At 23.6% G+C, this 20628-nt stretch overlaps 2 protein-coding genes across 3 annotated transcripts in view; both read right to left on the bottom strand.

The window, feature by feature from the left end:
* Positions 1–8533, bottom strand: part of LOC122504540 (inactive dipeptidyl peptidase 10) — a 37660-nt gene extending 29127 nt beyond the window's left edge. Inside the window, exon 1 of one of the 2 annotated variants that reach the window (XM_043615695.1) lies at positions 7871–8533. In XM_043615695.1, the coding sequence (XP_043471630.1) occupies positions 7871–7900 (30 nt within the window). In that variant the 5' untranslated portion in view covers positions 7901–8533. The remainder of the gene's footprint in view (positions 1–7870) is intronic. The other variant, XM_043615694.1, reaches the window with a different exon arrangement.
* A 2376-nt stretch (positions 8534–10909) lies between these two features.
* Positions 10910–14542, bottom strand: LOC122504538 (mannose-1-phosphate guanyltransferase alpha-A). The gene is made up of 5 exons (XM_043615691.1): positions 14253–14542; positions 12877–13453; positions 12234–12513; positions 11824–12088; positions 10910–11414 (listed from the first exon to the last, which is right to left on the bottom strand). The coding sequence occupies exons 1-5, from the start codon at positions 14290–14292 to the stop codon at positions 11314–11316; spliced, it is 1263 nt and encodes a 420-aa protein (XP_043471626.1). The 5' UTR covers positions 14293–14542; the 3' UTR covers positions 10910–11313.
* Between the last annotated feature and the right edge of the window lie 6086 nt (positions 14543–20628).

Raw genomic sequence — 20628 nt, 5'->3', positions numbered from 1 at the left:
CTTGAGTTTTTCAAAGAATATTTCTTGGATATTCCAAAGAATTCTTCTTGGATATTTCAAAGAATATTTCATAATATTACAAAAAATATTTCTTGGGCATTTTAAAGAATATTTCTTTGATTATCTAAAGAATATTTCTTGGGTATTTCAAAGAATAAGCTTTTGATATTACAAATAATATTTTTTTGATATTCCAAAGAATATTCCTTTGATATTCCAAAGAATATTTCTTTCAAACTCTAAAAAATATTTCTTGGGTATTTCAAAGAATATACTTTTAATATTAGAAATAATATTTGTTGATATTACGGAGAATATTTCTGTGATATTCTGAAAAATATTTCTTGTGGATTCCAAAGAACATTTTTTGAGTATTCCAAACAGTATTTCTTTAATATTCTGTAAAATATTTCTTGGGTATTTTAAAGATATTGCTTTGATATTCCAAAGAATTTTTCTTTGATATTCCAAAGAGTATATATTTTTTTTTATATTCTGAAAAAATATTTCTTGGGTATTTTAAAAAATATTGCTTTGATATTCCAAAGAATATTTCTTGAGTATTTCAAAGAATATTTCTTTGATATTCCAAAGAATTTTTCTTTGATATTTCAAATAGTATGCTTTTGATCGAGGCAAAAAATATAAAATAAATTCAACAAATAAACACACATAGAAAAATAAATGAATATTATATAATAATTATATTATATAAAAAAAATCCCGTCAAATTATGCAGCCGTCTAGTATATTTATAAATAAAAAGAAAAACTGATTTGCGTCATCATCGATCGTTGCGGGAGCTTTGTGGGTGAAAAACGACTTTATAAAGGTGAATTTTCCAAAGTTTGTATGTCACACTGAGAAAAAATTTTTTTTTATCATAAATTTACACACATTTAGTAAATAAATAAAAATGTTTCCCCAAAAGAATGTAGCCCTTTTGTTTCATATGCAGAAAAATAATTTTTACAAAAATTCTTTTTTGTCGAATATTATACACACACGACACATACGTATTTCGCACTCTTGGCTTTGTCTGGGAACCTACTGTTTGTTGACCCAAAAAGAGACCAATGTTTTTTTAAGCATTTTACCCTAAAAAAAAAACTTGTTTTCATTCTAGTGCGGTCTCTTATTTATAATTTGAAAATAGAATTTAAAAATACATATACAAATGTAAGTAATTTTAACCCTCCCGGCAAATTGTTGGTTCTCACTGTTAAATTAATTTACATATAATTAAATTTAATTTGTTTAATTAAGACCGTTGTGGAACTATTAACTCTGACCTCCTCTCGCTCGAATATACTTCAAAAACTCTCGTCTAGAATTTCAAACCAAATTTACAATTTTTTATTTTTTTTTTATTTTTTGTAAATGGAGAGAAAAAATGTAAAATTTAAAAATGTTGACAGTAATCCTTTTTTATTTTGTTTTGGATAAATGAACGAAAATGTAAATTTTAAAAAAAGTCGACAGTAATCTTTTTTTTAATATCCTTTTTTAATATGAAGAAAAAGGAAATTTAAAAAATGTTGTCAGTAGACTTTTTGCTATTTTTTAAAAATAGAATAATATTAAAAATAAATAAATAAAATAAATAAATAAATATTTTTTTAAATAGTTTGAAAATTTTTGTTAGTAATTTTTTTTATATAATTTCTTTTCCTAAATGAACAGTGATGTAAATTTAAAAAATATCGGCAGTAATCTCTTTATTTTAACTGTTATTTTGTTTTTTAATAAACAAAAATGTGGTTTTTTCTTAATGTTCAATTATAGAATGTAGTAAATAAAAAAAAAAATAAAAAAAAATACTCGAATTATTATTTTTACAACATTGTAAAATTGCATACATAAATTCTTTCGAATGCATAACTCCACTAAATTATTAAAAACTATTCCCCACTAGAAATGCGGTATTTAATTCAATTGCATGATTGGACGTCTCATGAAATAATGAATTGTGCAAACACGCCACTCTATGCATAGAGTTCATAAATTATTTATAACATAAATCTTCGATTTAAATTTTCACGTTATTTCGAATATTAATTTTAAAAAAAAAATTTTTTTTAATGGCTTTATTTAGAACTGATAACCTGGGGTAATATTATCATCGGGGTGATTTTAGCATTCGGATAATTTTTACTTTAGTTATTTGTAAATAAAATTTATTCCTTATAAAAAAAATGTATTAAATTAATAAATTAATAAATTTATTAAATAACAAATTTATTTATTAATTTAATGTTTATTATTATTAAATTTATAAATTTATTTATTAATTTAAATATTTATTAATATTTATTAATATTTATTAAAGTTACAAATTTATTAATTAATATTTTAATTATTTTAATATAAAAGAAGGAAAAGTGGTTCAAAAAGACAAAATACGAAATAAACGACAAAATTTGAAGAAAATAGGGAAAAAATAGATTCCTAAGAATGTAGGTATAGAGAATTTGTGGGCGAAACACCATTTGTCATTTCTACCACATAATTGAGAATTTGTCACTTTTTGTCAACTTTATTAAAAGAAATTAATTTATCTCCCAATGGATCTTTCATATTATGACAATTTTTATCCTTCATAATCAGAATACTATTGATTCGATATGCGAGCATTGGCAACTAGAGAAAATTTATCATTTAAATAAAAAAATTACAAAAAAAAATGTTGCAAGTTTATAAATATTAATTTAATTAATAATAAAAACTTATTTTAATTTATTATTTTGTAATTATTAATTATTTTATACTTATTAATTACATTAGTTTATTATAATCATAATATTTAATTAACAAAAAACAAAATTAATTAACAAAAGACTAATTTTTATTTCAAAATTTAATCATTTTTTTGTTAATATTTATTAAATAAAAATTATTCAAAACTTTAATCATTCTATATCAAAATAAAAATTTTAATATTCATACCCCTTTAGAACAATTACCATTTTCAAAGATTTTTATTTTAAAATATTTTATTATTTTTTTTAATTTTATTATTGTTTTCAAAAATTTCCACTATAACGCATCTAATATTTAATTATTTTTTTATAACTGAAATTCAATTTAAAATCAATTCTTATTAGAAATATCTACAAGAATCAATTATTTTAATAAGAAAATAAACAATTTATTGAATGACTGAATATTTCGTAAAATTTAATTCTTATACAGAGCTTTGTCAAAATTTTTGAAAATAATTGAATTTTTATAAATAAGAATTTTATTTAAAATTTTTGAAAATACTAAAATTCATTTAAAATTGTATTAAAAATAATTGATATTCTGCGATGAGTTTTATTATTTGTAAAAATAATTGAATTCTTGCAACAAATTTTATTAAAATTTATGAAAATAATTGAATGTTTGCAACGAATTTCATAAAAAATTTTCTCTTTAAATAATTGAATTTTTATAGGAATTTTTTTTTTAAATAGTAAATATTGAAAATAATTGAATTTTGAAAAACTTTTCAAAATAATTGAATTCTTGCAATGAATTTTAATAAAATTTTTAAAAATAATTGAATTTCTGAGAAGAATTTTCTTACTTATAAAATTAAAAATAATTGAATTTTTTCGAAGAATTGTATAAAAATCTTTTTAAATAATTGATTTTTTTCGAAAAATTTTGTGAAAATTGTGATTTAAATAATTGAATTCCTGTGACATTTTTAATATTTATGAAAATAATTGAACGTTTGCAACGAATTTCCTAAAAAAATTTTCTTTTAATAATTGAATTTTTATAGGAAATTTTTTATTAAAATAGTAGAAAATAGTAGAAAATAGTAGAAAAATAGAAGAAATTGAAAATTTTATTATTTATAAAAATAATTGAATACTTGTGTAGAATTTTGTAAAAATTTTTTTTGAATAATTAATTTTTTTCGAAAAAGTTTATGAAAATTGTGTTTTAAATAATTGAGTTCCTGAGAAGAATTTTATTATTTATACGAATAATTGAATTCTAGCAAAAAATTTTATGAAAATATTTTTAAATAATTGACTTTTTTCGAAAAATTTTATGAAAATTGAATTTTAAATAATTGGATTCCTGTGAAAATTTCATTATATTATATGGAAATAATTGAATGTTTGTCAAGAATTTTATTAGAACTTTAAAAAATAATTGAATTCTTTTAGGAAATTTTTTTATTAATATAATAAATATTGAAAATAATTAAATTTCGAAAATTTTTTTAAAATAATTGAATCGTTTGAAAGAATTTTCTTAAAATATGTTATTGTTTCTAAGAATTTCAATAAAGATTTTGAGAATAATTACAATCTTAAAATAAATTTAGTCAAAAATCTATTGAAAGTAATTATTAAATTCTAATAAACAAATTATTTCCAATATTTTTTTAAAATAATTTAATTTTTTCGAAGAATATTAATATAATTTTTAAGAATAATTGCATTCTTTGAGAAATTAATTTAATCTTGTATTAAAAATAATTATTGAAATCCTGCGATGTGTTTTATTATATTTATGAAAATAATTGAATTTTTGTAACGAATTTTATTAAAAATTTTAAAAAATAATTCAATTTATAAGAAGAATTTTAGGAACATATTTATGAAATTAAGTGAATTTTGAAAAATTTTTGAAAATAATTGAATCGCTTGAAAAAAATTTTATTAAAATGTTTTAAATTTTTATTTGAAACATAAAAATAATAAAAAATAAATAATAAAATAAAAAATAAATTTTTTTTTTAATTTTTGAGAATAATTTGTTTATTCCAACTATATCTACAAATTTAAAGTAGTACAAATTCTAAAACAGAAAAAAGTATCTTTTAGTGTCACAAAAAAAGTATCTAAATAATATTAAATTTTAGAAAAAAGTATAGTAAATAGTAGGTTTCAGTAGATATATAAATACAAAACCTATTTTATTTAACTACCAAAAAAACTAAATAAGCAGAAAATTGTTACATAAAAAAACTGCAATCGTGAATTATAAAGATTTTTTTTCCGAAAATTTGTTGACAGAAAAAATTTTTAAATTTACTTTTTAAAAAAAAAAATAATAATAATAATAATGCAATTTTTTGGGAGAAAATTGAACGGTAATTGGATAGCGTTCAGCTTAATTAAGAGCTTGTCCAATAAAATGCTTGACGGCCTCACAGCTTTTACAGTGGAACTTTCAGTCTCTGCAATATCTAGGCAAGTCATATAGCGGTGGCGGCTGACTCAATTGTAGCACTGCTACTTAAATCGATAGAAGTTCAAGCCGAGTGTTCCGAGATAGACAATCGGACCAAAGTAAATGTAGGCTTATTTAATAAATTTGTTTATTCCCCCCTCCACCCCTGTGTTTCGAAAATAAGAATAAAAACATTGTTAACACAATTTTCTTCAATTTACAAAATTTAGAAAAAGAAATTATTTACTTTCATTCCAAAAAAAATTTTCAATCAATAAAAATACTTTTTTTTTAAACAAAAAAAAATTTTTACAAACTAAAAAAAAGGCAGTTCTTTAATAATTTCTGATATTTTTTTATTTATTTACCAAAAAAAAAGGTAAAAAAAATAATACAAAACTACAGCTATTTTTGTGATATTTCATTGAAAAAAAAACTTTGTTTCATTTTATTTTATTTATTTATTTATTTATTACAAGTTTAACGGTTAATTATATAAAATTTATTTTATACATTCTTCTTTTATTTATTTATTTGTTTATTTTAATAAATATTCAATAAATATTCACAAGACTTCTGAATTTATTTTCATAAATCCAAAAGTCTTGTGAATATAATTATTGATTTAAAATTTACAACAGAATTTTTAAATTTTAAAAGTGAAAAAACTGTTAATTGCATAAAATTTGAATCAAGTTTTCCTTACAGATAAAAAAAATAGAAAAATTTACCACAAAAAATAAACGAAAAAATTATTTCAGTGTGAGAAAAACTCAATTATATAATATTGTATCGAGTTTTCCTTATAAAAGGTAAAACAAGTGAAAAAATAAAAATTTACCACAAAGAAATGTTAAAGTGTGTGAAACAATATTATTTCCAGTGCAGTGTTTGTGAAATATTCAGTGTTTAAATTTAAAAATAATTAAAATTATAAATATAAATAAATGAAAATAAAATTTATTTTTTGCTTATTAGAAATACAAGAAAGAAAGGTTTTTTTTAATATCCGTTAATAATTTAAAGAACAAAATAATAAACAATAGAAAAATTGATTAAATAAAATAGTAGAAAATTAGATCAATAAAATAATAGATGTATAACAGAATAATAATAGTTGAAAATCGCAAATTGAAAATAATAAAAAAATTGTATGGTAAAAATTAATAATTTTTATCTTTCATGAATTTACTGACCGTTTTTTATATTTATAATAAGTAAATTTTATTTTAAAAAAAAATTAATTTTAAATATTAAAATTAAAACAACTAAAAATTCTAATTTTTTTACTTAAAATAATAAATAGTAATAATAATAATAATAATAATAATAATAATAATAATAATAATAATAATAATAATAATAATAATAATAATAATAATAATAATAATAATAATAATAATAATAATAATAATAATAATAATAATAGTAATAATAGAAAACAATATTCTAATGAAAAATAGGAATAATAAAAAATAATATAATAATAAAAATATAATATATGTATATAAATTAAAAGAAGAATATTTTTACAAAAACCGGTACATAAATATGTAATATGTGAAGTTTATTAAAATAAACAAAAGTTCAAAGTTAGAACTTTCAGCTCTTGTTCTTTAATGTATAGTTTAAATTCATGAACAAGATTGTTTTATAAAGGAAAATAAACTCTTTTCTCCGAAAGACTCATTTAAAAATTCATTTCTTTTTCAAAAGTAAACTTCAGCAGCTATAAGTGCAGAATTTTTTTTCCTTAAAAATTATTCTCTTTTTACAAACTTGTATAAACTTAAATTTAAAATTTAAATCTCAATCTCAAAGCTATAAGTAAAATTGTCTTAATAATAATGTTAATAATATTAATAATGATAATAATAATAAAATAATTATATATTCGTCGAAGCTTAAAACTGATTATAAAAGTTGATAATTAAAATAATAAAAGTAAAATTATTATTTTCATAATAATAATAGTAACAATAGTAATTATTATTTTGTTAAAACCGTCTTTTTTTAATTATTTTGTAATATAATGCTCGAAAAAAAATTTTACCTGGAAAAGGTACAAATTTCACTTTAATATAGCGAAATTTTTAGTTAGTAAAGATTTTCGCTATTTTAAAGAAACTTATAGCTGTTCCAGGTAAATATTTTTTCCGTAGTCTTTTTATTACAAAATATAAATAAAAATACGTAATATGAATAAAAAAATAAAAATAAAGAAAAATAATAATAATAATAATAATAATAATAATAATAATAATAATAATAATAATAATAATACTAATAATAATTGCTGGTAGGTAAATAAATTTTCTTTTTAAAAGAAGAAAAATTTTATTTTTTTTCAAAAGAAGAAAAAATTAAAAACAAAAATTAAAAAATGCAAAACGGTACAAAGTAAACGGTCTGTAAAAATGTCCAATTGAATCGAAAAACGGAAATAAAATATCTCATTGTTTATTTCTTTTGTAAATAAATTATCTTAATTGGAATTTTCAATAATATCTTTTCGAATTGATATAAAACATAAATAAACATTATAAAAAAAAAAATTAAAATGAACTATTTCTTTGTTTTAAATTGAACACGTTATTTATTTACCTATTAATTTATTTACTATAATTATAGAATTCAAATAAAACGATAATTTCTTCTATAAACAAACTAAATTTAATAGAGAAAAAAAAATTACCTCATCATCGTACATATGGTCGTCTGCCATTGTAATAACAGCTCATAGACACTTGCCTCATTCACAATATTATTTATACAATTATTATATTAAAATTATTTTTTAATTTGAACATATTATTTATTGTTTTTTTTTTATTTTTGTCTTCTTCTTTTTTTCTTCTTGTCATTAAATTTTCAATGAAAAATGTAAAAATTCCAAGAATTCTATTCTAACAATTATAGTAGAATATAATCATGATTGTAAAAGAGAGGTCCCTATACGAAAAAATTGTATGTGACCTGTCTTCTTTCAGCGTAAGAAATTTTGGTACTGAGCAAAGATTGAACTGTGATGCTGCGATTGCAGAGCGTGCGCTTTATTGAACTTGCGCAGGGTTCAGTGTATATATATTTATATACTATACATGTATATTTATGAAAAATGTGCTTTACAATTTTTGCACGCTTATTATATGAATTCCAACACTTGAAAAACGTTTTCTTTTGATATTAATTTTAAGAAAAGCCATTTCTTCTCTTTTCTTCAAAAATCCTTTCAATTTTTTTTTTATTCACAATGAACGCTGAAAGGAACGTCGAAAATATTTTAAGAAAAGAAAATTTATCGTGGCTCTAATTATTAAAGATTGATTTATCCAAAAAGTGATATTTCATAAGTGATATAAATTTTTTTTTTCTTTGATAAAAATTACGATCTTTAGAATTAATTTATTCAACGAAATGAATATTTAAAATTTTTGTTATCATTTCTTAAATTCTTTTTTCATTAGTTTCTAAGATACTTATTCGGGACAAAATTATATTTTTTTGTATGGATTCAAATAAACAGCTTTGTCTCACTTATCGAGGTTTGACTGTAATAAATCATTTTTCTAAATTTTATAAAAATCACATATTTCTAAATTTTATTGAAATCTACATTGAAAATTTTTTTCTCAAATAAATATTATCTTGGAATACAAAATGATTTTTTTAAACAAAAAATATTATTTCGAACACAAAAAAAAATACTTTTTTTAAACAAAACATATTTTTCCCACTCAAAAAACATTCTTTTCGAAAAAAGAAAAATATTTTTTTACCTAACAAAAATATTATTTTATAATAAAAATTATTTTTCTTAAAGAACAATATTTTTTGGAAAAGAAATAAGCAATTTTTTCATAGAAAAAATATTCTTTCAGAATAAAAATTATTTTGTTTACAAACAAAAGTATTTTTGCAAACAAAATATAATTTTGTATAACAAAAATTTTTTTTTCAAAATTAAAAATATCTTTTTACAACAACAAACAACTTATAAAACAAAAATTCGTAGCAGAAAATATTTCGTTGAATTAAATCAAATGATCAAATAAACCGTTTGTCTCTATTATCGAGGTTTGACTGTAATAAAACATTTGTATCCTGAATAAATATTATCTTTGAATAAGAATGGTTTTTTTATATAAAAAATATTTTTTCAAACCAAATATATTTTTTTACACATAAAAAACATTCTTTTCGAACAAAAAAAATTATTTTTTTATAATAAAAATATTTTTTTAGAATAAAAATTATTTTTTTGTTTTTAGAACATTATTTTTTCGAAAAGAAATAGGCAATTTTTTCATAGAAAAATTATTCTTTTAGACCAAAAAAATTCTTTTAGAATAAAAATTATTTTGTTTACAAAAAAAAGTATTTTTTCGAACAAAATATATTTCTTAATAATAGACAAATTTTTTTAGAGTTATAAATATCATTTTACAACAAAAAAAAAATTTTAAACCAAAAATTCGTGGAAGAAAATGTTTCGTTGAATTAATTGAAATGATAATTAAACCACTTGTCTCACTTATCGAGGTTTCACTGTAATAAAACATTTCTCAATTTTATTGAAATCTACATTGAAAATTTATTTCTTAAATAAATATTCTCTTGTAATAAAAATAATTTTTTTCAATAAAAAACATTTTTTCGGACACAAATAAGAATATTTTTTCCTGCAAAAAATATTCTTTTAGAACAAAAAAAATTTTTTTTAACAAAACTTATTTTTTTCGAATATTAATTTCTTTTACAAACATAACTATATTTTTTTGACTGAAAACTGACTTTTAACAAAAAAAATATTTCTTCAAACAAAATATATTTTTTTTTTATAATAAAAAAAATTTTTTTAGAGTTAAAATTATTTTTTTATAACAAAAAAAAAAGTTTTTAAACAAAAAATTCGTAGCAGAAAATGTTCCGTTGAATAATAATTCATGTATAGTTTTGTAACAAATATCTATATATTTTTCAGTTCATTTTTTCTACAAGAATATTTCAATACATAAAGAGGAAAAATAATTTTTTTCCATATAAAATAATAAATATTTTGTTTCGAATGCCAAATGTTTGACTAAAAATAACAAATAACGACAATAATATCAATTTTTTATGCGTTCACGAAAATAAATTAAACATTTATTTTCGATTAAAATTTAATAAAACAGAAAAAGTGTTAATTTTTAATTTTTTCTGATTAAAATTTAATAACAGAAGAGGTGTAAATTATATATTTTTTCGAAAATTAATAACAAAAGAAGTTAAAATTTTCCTCTAATCGAAAAAAATTATTTTTTAACTTCCTTTTTTTCACAACAGAAGAAGTAGCTATTAATTACAATTTTTTTCTATTAAAATTTAATAACAAAAAAATTTTAAATTAGAATTACATTTTTTGTTAATAAATTATATTTTCTTCTAATCTTTTATAACATATTAATTAAATGAAATAAATAAAAATTTCTATCTAGAGTACAATTTTCATTCAGCTGTTGTATAAAGATTATATTTACAACCTATTTAAAGTCTTGAATTGTATAAGAAAACACTGAAAGTCTCATAAAAAAAAATGTTTGCAAAATTTCTACGCAAACAAAGATTAAAAATTTCGTAAATATAAAATCAATATAAAAAACATTTATCATTTCACTATTTGAACACAATTTTCGATTTTTTCACTTCAAAATTTTCAAACAATAATCGCAATCGAGTAATTATTTACAAATATTAAATATAGTTTCTTGTACATTATAATAATATATATTATTTACCTCTATATAATTTTTAACTACGTTTTCTTTACATTATAAAGTTTAGTTATAAAGTTTAGAATTTTTATATAATAGTCGCTTTAATTTTAATAAAGTTTATAAGTTAATAAATTTTTCTCTTAGATTAATTTCTTTTCTTAAATTAATAAAATTTTTCATAAAATTATAAAAAAATTTTTCTACTATGAACATTAGGTATGCTACAAATTTTTTATTTATACATATTGAAATTAGGTGGCATAAAATGGAGTATATAATATGTATTTACAATACAGTTTTTAACTTTAATATTTGGAAAAAAAAATTGTTACGCTTTCTTTCCCCTTTTTTAACTGAGGGGGACATATTTTATTCGAACCTAAAGAATAATTTCGTTCTTGAAGTTTCTGGTGAGCTGCTTATGAGGCAGTACGACGGAATTGAGAAGAATTTTTTCCGCTGATAAACTCACGTTTGTACCTGACAAATAAGAAAGCTTTTTAAATAAATAAATACTATAAATAATAAATACCAAACGATATTTATTTAAATACCGTATAGTTGAAAATACGGTTTAATTTGCATTGCGGAAAAAAATTGTGTGTTAAATTTTCTTCTTCATTATAAAGTATCTTTATATCGAGTAAGAGAAAGATAGATACATTTTCTCTCTTGATTCGCGCCTGCGCAGAACTGCCCCAAGCTTCTTAGTTCATTTTACAAAATATTGCGCATGCGCGAATCGTATCCCTCTCTTACTTTTTACGTGCTTTCCTTTCATTTGGGTTGTGCGCAACGAAAATGATGCGCAGAACCTAATCGGAAAAATAGTATTTCATATTTTTTACCATTTAAAAAAAACAAATTTAAATATTAATAGTTTACTCACTGAGAATTGTAATCGCTGGATTGAGTTTTCCATTATTGTTAAATAGCGGAGAATTCTCCATTTTAGCGAAAGGTTTATTTGGATTTGGATCACAAGGAGTGCCTTCGACTCGGGCCCACTTTCCAATAAAACTATTTTTACCAATTATACTGTGCAAAACAACAGAATGAGCTTCAATTTGCGCATTCCCGAGGACAATTGACTCTCGTATTCTTACCCCAGGGCCGATGAATGCTTTCGGCCCTATACTGACATTAGGCCCCAACTGAAATATAAAGATTTTTTATCTAAATGATTTTTTTATTTTCCTAATTTTTTTTTTTTAATTATTTTTTTAAAATTAGGTTTCTGAATTTGGCGTCGACGCTGAGCGTCGAGAAACATTTTTCTCGCCAATCAAGCAATCTTACCACACTTGTGGAGTCAACCAAAGCTGTAGGATGAATATGAACGTCGCCAATAATTCTATTATCAAAATCTTCATTTGGTGCTAATAGTTCAGGTTTTTTTTGCCGATACAGCGTGAGATAATGTCGATTTGCGTAAATAGCAGCACCAGCAGTTTTCACCTGTGACCACCAATTTGTCACCGGTAACGCATACATCTGATTAGTGGCAACCAATTTTAACAGTATATCTTCTTCTAAAGAAATGTGAGCTGGATCCTTACCACTGCCATTCAGATATTCGCTAAAAAAATATTTCATTCATCATAAAGTTACTAAAGAAAATTCTAGTACATTTGGCTACCTACTTTTCAACTATACTCTCAATAATTCAATACAGTAAAACCTGTTGGAATGCAACTCGATTTTTAAAATTTTATTATGCAGTAAACAATCCCGAAAAAAATTGTTTTATAATTTAATTTTGTAATAGTTTTACAATATTCTGAAACTCAGTGAAAGTAATTCTTGTTGGGCATTTTTGAATACAAACAAATTGCATTCCAACAGGTCCGACTGTAAATCCTCAACTGAAGTTAAATATCAACTTTTTTTAAGTGTAAAGAAATAAATTTCTATATTCAAACAGTAATATTATAAAACTTACCCAATATTTTTCTTCTCTTGCCTAGTGAAAAATACATCGGACATTGTTTGAAAAATATCCGGCGATGTAATATAAACACCACAATTAATTAACGACGAGACAAAGGACGATGGTTTTTCAACATAATGATTGACTTCACCTTTTTTACCCACAACAATACATCCATAATTTGACGATTGTTTTCTTGTTGTCTCAGTTGCCATTATTGTGAACAAGGAATTTTTATTCTTATGAAATTCAAATAATTCCTTAAGTGGAAAATTAGCGCAAACATCGCCGTTCATTATGAAAAAATATTTTGTATTACCAGAAATAATTTGATCACGAAAATGATACATTCCACCGGCAGTGCCAAGTGGTGTGAATTCTTGTAAATAACGAATTGACAATGAATAAAGACTTATCATTTCTTGGACAAAATGATAAAATTCCGAAGCCGGATACGAGCCAATTATTAAAATTTCACTTAAATTTTCCATTTTCGAACAAGCCTCAATGTGATGTTGAATCATTGGCAGTCCCGCTATTGGGAATAAGGGCTTTGGAACATCGAGCGAAAGTGGACGGAATCTTGTACCTGTAATAGTTTTTAATTTTCAAAATTAATTTTATTTATATTATTTCAATAATATTACATTATACATTGAAAAAAATCTCTTTTTAATCCAAAATTAAGTAACCAATTAAAGAAATATGTTTGACTTGAAATATTATATCCAAAATAATTTTTGGTTGACTTTATAACAAAGAAATTAAGTAACCAATCAAAAAAATAGGTTTGACTTGAATATTATATCAAAAATAATTTTTGGTTGACTGTATAACAAAGATAATTATGTTTGATTCAAATATATTGTCTTTATTCCAGTGTACACTAGACAACATTACATTGAATTACATAATAAATTATAATCCATAAAATTTAAACTGCAATAAACAAATTTTTTATTTATAAATATTGTTTAAATATCCAAAATTATTCTTTTTTTGTAAAAAGAGGCCTAAATACGGCCAAAGTAAATTTTAAACACAAAAATCGTATTAAGATCGTTATTACCAAAAGACGCGGTTTTAACAAAAAGCAATATTAATCTTTATTTTTATTAATATTGATAATAATATTCATTAATAAAATTTTAATAAAAATAATAATTCTAAGAATAATCTAAGAAATAATCTAAATAATCCAAGTCTAAGAATAATAATTTAAATAATAATTTGAACCTTAATATATTTTAATTTTAAAGTTGTTCATATTTAATTAGATAAAGATATCTTAATTAAATAAATTAGTGAAAAAATCATTAACAACAGATTATTCTTAAAAGCAAAAAAGTTCCAAGTATAAAAATTAATTTTTATAAACATCAACATACCTTTGGAGGGTCCCCCAATTAATATAATAGATTTCATCATTTTTTTCGACTAGTTAGAAAAACTATTTCTCCAAATTAATATTTTTTTCGATTAAATAACAAATGATTTTATAAAAAAAATGTAAAATTTCTTCTTTTTTTATAATAACTTTTTTGACGCTGCAAATAAGTGAATTAAAATTTGACACGTCAAAGCTAACTACACGTGATGAGAAACTAATTGTCAGCTATGTTAAAGTGAAAGTTGTGGCAAAGGTTTATTTGTGTTCGTATCTTCCATTGCCGCACGGTAGCTTCTTTCCTACAAACATTAACCTGATGTTCATATTCGACAAAGTTTATGGCTGTGCGCAGTTTGCAGTCACGCATAGCCTTAAGCTTCTTTTGAAGCAAACACTGAATTTCACTTTAGGCTCCGTTCAAATTTTTAGATATTTCAATTTTTATTTTTATTTATTAATTAAATTAATTAAATTTTTGTTTTTAATTTTTTCTTCTTTTGAAAAAAAAATAAAATTTTTCTTCTTTTAAGAAGAAAATTTATTTACCCAGCAATTATTATTATTATTATTATTATTATTATTATTATTATTATTATTATTATTATTATTATTATTATTATTATTATTATTATTATTATTATTATTATTATTATTATTATTATTTATTATTTATTTACTACGGAAGATTCTCCCAAAGTTGCGCTGTTAATTTTCTGCAATTCTTAGAATTAAATATATTTTAAAACCTTTTTCCTTTTCTAGACACTGTGGAAAATTGCAGAAAGCTTTCTGCAAGCTTCATTTTGAAGTACAGTAAGCTTATTAAGTAAGCTTGAGGCAAAGTTTAGTAGTAAATTTCCTGCAATTTTGAAAATTAAACTTTCATTTTAATTCTATTTTATATTTTGATTGCCTGATGGCGTACGGGTGAGGGTGCTACTACTTAGAAATTAAAATAAAATCCCGTATTCTTCAAAAATGTGTAGGGCTCAGCCCCTACTAGAACTCAGGTAATTTTTAGATGATTGAAATTATTAAATTTGGAAAAAATAAATTTTTATTTTCGTTTTTACCAAATTTTGATTGTCTGATGGGGTTCGGGTGAGGGTGCTACTACTTAAAAATTAAAATAAAATCCCGTATTCTTCAAAAATGTGTAGGGCTCAGCCCCTACTAGAACTCAGGTAATTTTCAGATGATTAGAATCATTAAATTTGGAAGAAATACATTTTTATTTTCGTTTTTATCAAATTTTGATTGTCTAATGGGGTTCGGGTGAGGGTGCTACTACTTAAAAATTAAAATAAAACTTTGTATTCTTTAGGAATGTGTAGGGCTCAGCCTCTACTAGAACTCAGGTAATTTTCAGATGATTAGAATCATTAAATTTGGAAGAAATACATTTTTATTTTCGTTTTTACCAAATTTTGATTGTCTGATAGCGTTCGGGTGAACCTGCTACTACTTAAAAATTAAAATAAAACTTTGTATTCTTAAGGAATGTGTAGGGCTCAGCCCCTACTAGAACTCAGGTAATTTTTAGATGATTGGAATTATTAAATTTGGAAGAAATAAATTTTTATTTTCGTTTTTACCAAATTTTGATTGTCTGATGGCGTTCGGGTGAGGGTGCTACTACTTAAAAATTAAAATAAAATCCCGTATTCTTCAGGAATGTGTAGGGCTTAGCCCCTACTAGAACTCAGGTAATTTTTAGATGATTAGAATCATTAAATTTGGAAGAAATACATTTTTATTTTCGTTTTTACCAAATTTTGATTGTCTGATAGCGTTCGGGTGAACCTGCTACTACTTACAAATTAAAATAAAACTTTGTATTCTTTAGGAATGTGTAGGGCTCAGCCCCTACTAGAACTCATGTAATTTTTAGATGATTGGAATTATTAAATTTGGAAGAAATAAATTTTTATTTTCGTTTTTACCAAATTTTGATTGTCTGATAGCGTTCGGGTGAACCTGCTACTACTTACAAATTAAAATAAAACTTTGTATCCTTTAGGAATGTGTAGGGCTCAGCCCCTACTAGAACTCAGGTAATTTTTGGATGATTAGAATTATTAAATTTGGAAGAAATAAATTTTTATTTTCGTTTTTACCAAATTTTGATTGTCTGATGGCGTTCGGGTGAGGGTGCTACTACTTAAAATTAAAATAAAACTTTGTATCCTTTAGGAAAGTGTAGGGCTCTGCCCCTACTAGAACTCAGGTTATTTTCAGATGATTAGAATCATTAAATTTAGAAGAAATACATTTTAATTTTCGTTTTTACCAAATTTTGATTGTCTGATAGCGTTCGGGTGAACCTGCTACTACTTAAAAATTAAAATAAAACTTTGTATTCTTAAGGAATGTGTAGGGCTCAGCCCCTACTAGAACTCAGGTAATTTTTAGATGATTGGAATTATTAAATTTGGAAGAAATAAATTTTTATTTTCGTTTTTACCAAATTTTGATTGTCTGATGGCGTTCGGGTGAGGGTGCTACTACTTAAAAATTAAAATAAAATTCCGTATTCTTCAGGAATGTGTAGGGCTCAGCCCCTACTAGAACTCAGGTAATTTTTAGATGATTAGAATTATTGAATTTGGAAGAAATAAATTTTTATTTTCGTTTTTACCAAATTTTGATTGTCTGATAGCGTTCGGGTGAACCTGCTACTACTTAAAATTAAAATAAAATTCCGTATTCTTCAGGAATGTGTAGGGCTCAGCCCCTACTAGAACTCAGGTAATTTTTAGATGATTGGAATTATTAAATTTGGAAGAAATAAATTTTTATTTTCGTTTTTACCAAATTTTGATTGTCTGATGGCGTTCGGGTGAGGGTGCTACTACTTAAAAATTAAAATAAAATTCCGTATTCTTCAGGAATGTGTAGGGCTCAGCCCCTACTAGAACTCAGATAATTTTCAGATGATTAGAATCATTAAATTTAGAAAAAATACATTTTTATTTTCGTTTTTACCAAATTTTGATTGTCTGATAGCGTTCGGGTGAACCTGCTACTACTTAAAATTAAAATAAAACTTTGTATTCTTTAGGAATGTGTAGGGCTCAGCCCCTACTAGAACTCATGTAATTTTTAGATGATTAGAATTATTAAATTTGGAAGAAATAAATTTTTATTTTCGTTTTTACCAAATTTTGATTGTCTGATAAGGTTCGGGTGAACCTTGTACTACTTAAAAATTAAAATAAAATCCCGTATTCTTTAGGAATGTGTAAGGCTCAGCCCCTACTAGAACTCAGGTAATTTTTAGATGATTGGAATTATTAAATTTGGAAGAAATAAATTTTTATTTTCGTTTTTACCAAATTTTGATTGTCTGATGGCGTTCGGGTGAGGGTGCTACTACTTAAAAATTAAAATAAAATCCCGTATTCTTCAAGAATGTAAAGGGCTTAGCCCCTACTAGAACTCAGGTAATTTTTAGATGATTAGAATTATTAAATTTGGAAGAAATATATTTTTATTTTCGTTTTTACCAAATTTTGATTTTCTGATAGCGTTCGGGTGAACCTGCTACTACTTAAAATTAAAATAAAATTCCGTATTCTTCAGGAATGTGTAGGGCTCAGCCCCTACTAGAACTCAGGTAATTTTTGGATGATTAGAATTATTAAATTTGGAAGAAATAAATTTTTATTTTCGTTTTTACCAAATTTTGATTGTCTGATGGCGTTCGGGTGAGGGTGCTACTACTTAAAAATTAAAATAAAATCCCGTATTCTTCAAGAACGTAAAGGGCTCAGCCCCTACTAGAACTTAGGTAATTTTTAGATGATTAGAATTATTGAATTTGGAAGAAATAATTTTTTATTTTCGTTTTTACCAAATTTTGATTGTCTGACAGCGTTCGGGTGAACCTGCTACTACTTAAAAATTAAAATTAAACTTTGTATTCTTCAGGAATGTGTAGGGCTCAGCCCCTACTAGAACTCAGGTAATTTTTAGATGATTAGAATTATTGAATTTGGAAGAAATAAATTTTTATTTTCGTTTTTACCAAATTTTGATTTTCTGATAGCGTTCGGGTGAACCTGCTACTACTTAAAATTAAAATAAAATTCCGTATTCTTCAGGAATGTGTAGGGCTCAGCCCCTACTAGAACTCAGGTAATTTTTGGATGATTAGAATTATTAAATTTGGAAGAAATAAATTTTTATTTTCGTTTTTACCAAATTTTGATTGTCTGATGGCGTTCGGGTGAGGGTGCTACTACTTAAAAATTAAAATAAAATCCCGTATTCTTCAAGAACGTAAAGGGCTCAGCCCCTACTAGAACTTAGGTAATTTTTAGATGATTAGAATTATTAAATTTGGAAGAAATAAATTTTTATTTTCGTTTTTACCAAATTTTGATTGTCTGATAGCGTTCGGGTGAACCTGCTACTACTTAAAAATTAAAATAAAACTTTGTATTCTTTAGAAATGTGTAGGGCTCAGCCCCTACTAGAACTCAGGTAATTTTCAGATGATTAGAATCATTAAATTTGGAAGAAATAAATTTTTATTTTCGTTTTTACCAAATTTTGATTGTCTGATGGCGTTCGGGTGAAGGCTGCTACTACTTAAAATTAAAATAAAACTTTGTATTCTTCAAGAATGTAAAGGGCTCAGCCCCTACTAGAACTCAGGTAATTTTTAGATGATTAGAATTATTAAATTTGGAAGAAATAAATTTTTATTTTCGTTTTTACCAAATTTTGATTGTCTGATAGCGTTCGGGTGAACCTGCTACTACTTAAAATTAAAATAAAACTTTGTATTCTTTAGGAATGTGTAGGGCTCAGCCCCTACTAGAACTCAGGTAATTTTTAGATGATTAGAATTATTAAATTTGGAAGAAATAAATTTTTATTTTCGTTTTTACCAAATTTTGATTGTCTGATAGCGTTCGGGTGAACCTGCTACTACTTAAAAATTAAAATAAAACTTTGTATTCTTTAGGAATGTGTAGGGCTCAGCCCCTACTAGAACTCAGGTAATTTTTAGATGATTAGAATTATTAAATTTGGAAGAAATAAATTTTTATTTTCGTTTTTACCAAATTTTGATTGTCTGATAGCGTTCGGGTGAACCTGCTACTACTTAAAAATTAAAATAAAACTTTGTATTCTTTAGGAATGTGTAGGGCTCAGCCCCTACTAGAACTCAGGTAATTTTTAGATGATTGGAATTATTAAATTTGGAAGAAATAAATTTTTATTTTCGTTTTTACCAAATTTTGATTGTCTGATGGCGTTCGGGTGAACCTGCTACTACTTAAAAATTAAAATAAAACTTTGTATTCTTTAGGAATGTGTAGGGCTCAGCCCCTACTAGAACTCAGGTAATTTTTAGATGATTGGAATTATTAAATTTGGAAGAAATAAATTTTTATTTTCGTTTTTACCAAATTTTGATTGTCTGATGGCGTTCGGGTGAACCTGCTACTACTTAAAAATTAAAATAAAACTTTGTATTCTTAGGAATGTGTAGGGCTCAGCCCCTACTAGAACTCAGGTAATTTTAGATGATTAGAATTATTAAATTTGGAAGAAATAAATTTTTATTTTCGTTTTTACCAAATTTTGATTGTCTGATGGCGTTCGGGTGAACCTGCTACTACTTAAAAATTAAAATAAAACTTTGTATTCTTTAGGAATGTGTAGGGCTAGCCCCTACTAGAACTCAGGTAATTTTAGATGATTAGAATTATTAATTTGGAAGAAATAAATTTTTATTTTCGTTTTTATCAAATTTTGATTGTCTGATGGCGTTCGGGTGAGGGTGCTACGACTTAAAAATTAAAATAAAATCCCGTATTCATCAAGAACGTAAAGAACTCAGCCCCTACTAGAACTCAGGTAATTTTAGATGATTAGAATTATTAAATTTGGAAGAAATAAATTTTTATTTTCGTTTTTACCAAATTTGATTGTCTGATGGCGTTCGGGTGAACCTGCTACTACTTAAAAATTAAAATAAACTTCGTATTCTTTAGGAATGTGTAGGGCTCAGCCCTACTAGAACTCAGGTAATTTTCAGATGATTAGAATTATTAAATTTGGAAGAAATACATTTTTATTTTCGTTTTTACCAAATTTTGATTGTCTGATGGCGTTCGGGTGAACCTGCTACTACTTAAAAATTAAAATAAAACTTTGTATTCTTTAGGAATGTGTAGGGCTCAGCCCCTACTAGAACTCAGGTAATTTTCAGATGATGAGAATTATTGAAATTTGGAAAGAAATAATTTTTATTTTCGTTTTTACCAAATTTTGATTGTCTGACAGCGTTCGGGTGAACCTGCTACTACTTAAAAATAAAAATAAAATTTGTATTCTTCAGGATGTGTTAGGGTCAGCCC

The sequence above is a fragment of the Leptopilina heterotoma genome, unplaced genomic scaffold, assembly GCF_015476425.1.
Source record: "Leptopilina heterotoma isolate Lh14 unplaced genomic scaffold, ASM1547642v1 Lhet_303, whole genome shotgun sequence".
NCBI lineage: Eukaryota > Metazoa > Arthropoda > Insecta > Hymenoptera > Figitidae > Leptopilina > Leptopilina heterotoma.
The sequence above is the reverse complement of the archived record's forward strand: the minus strand, read 5'-3'. Positions and strand labels throughout refer to the sequence as shown.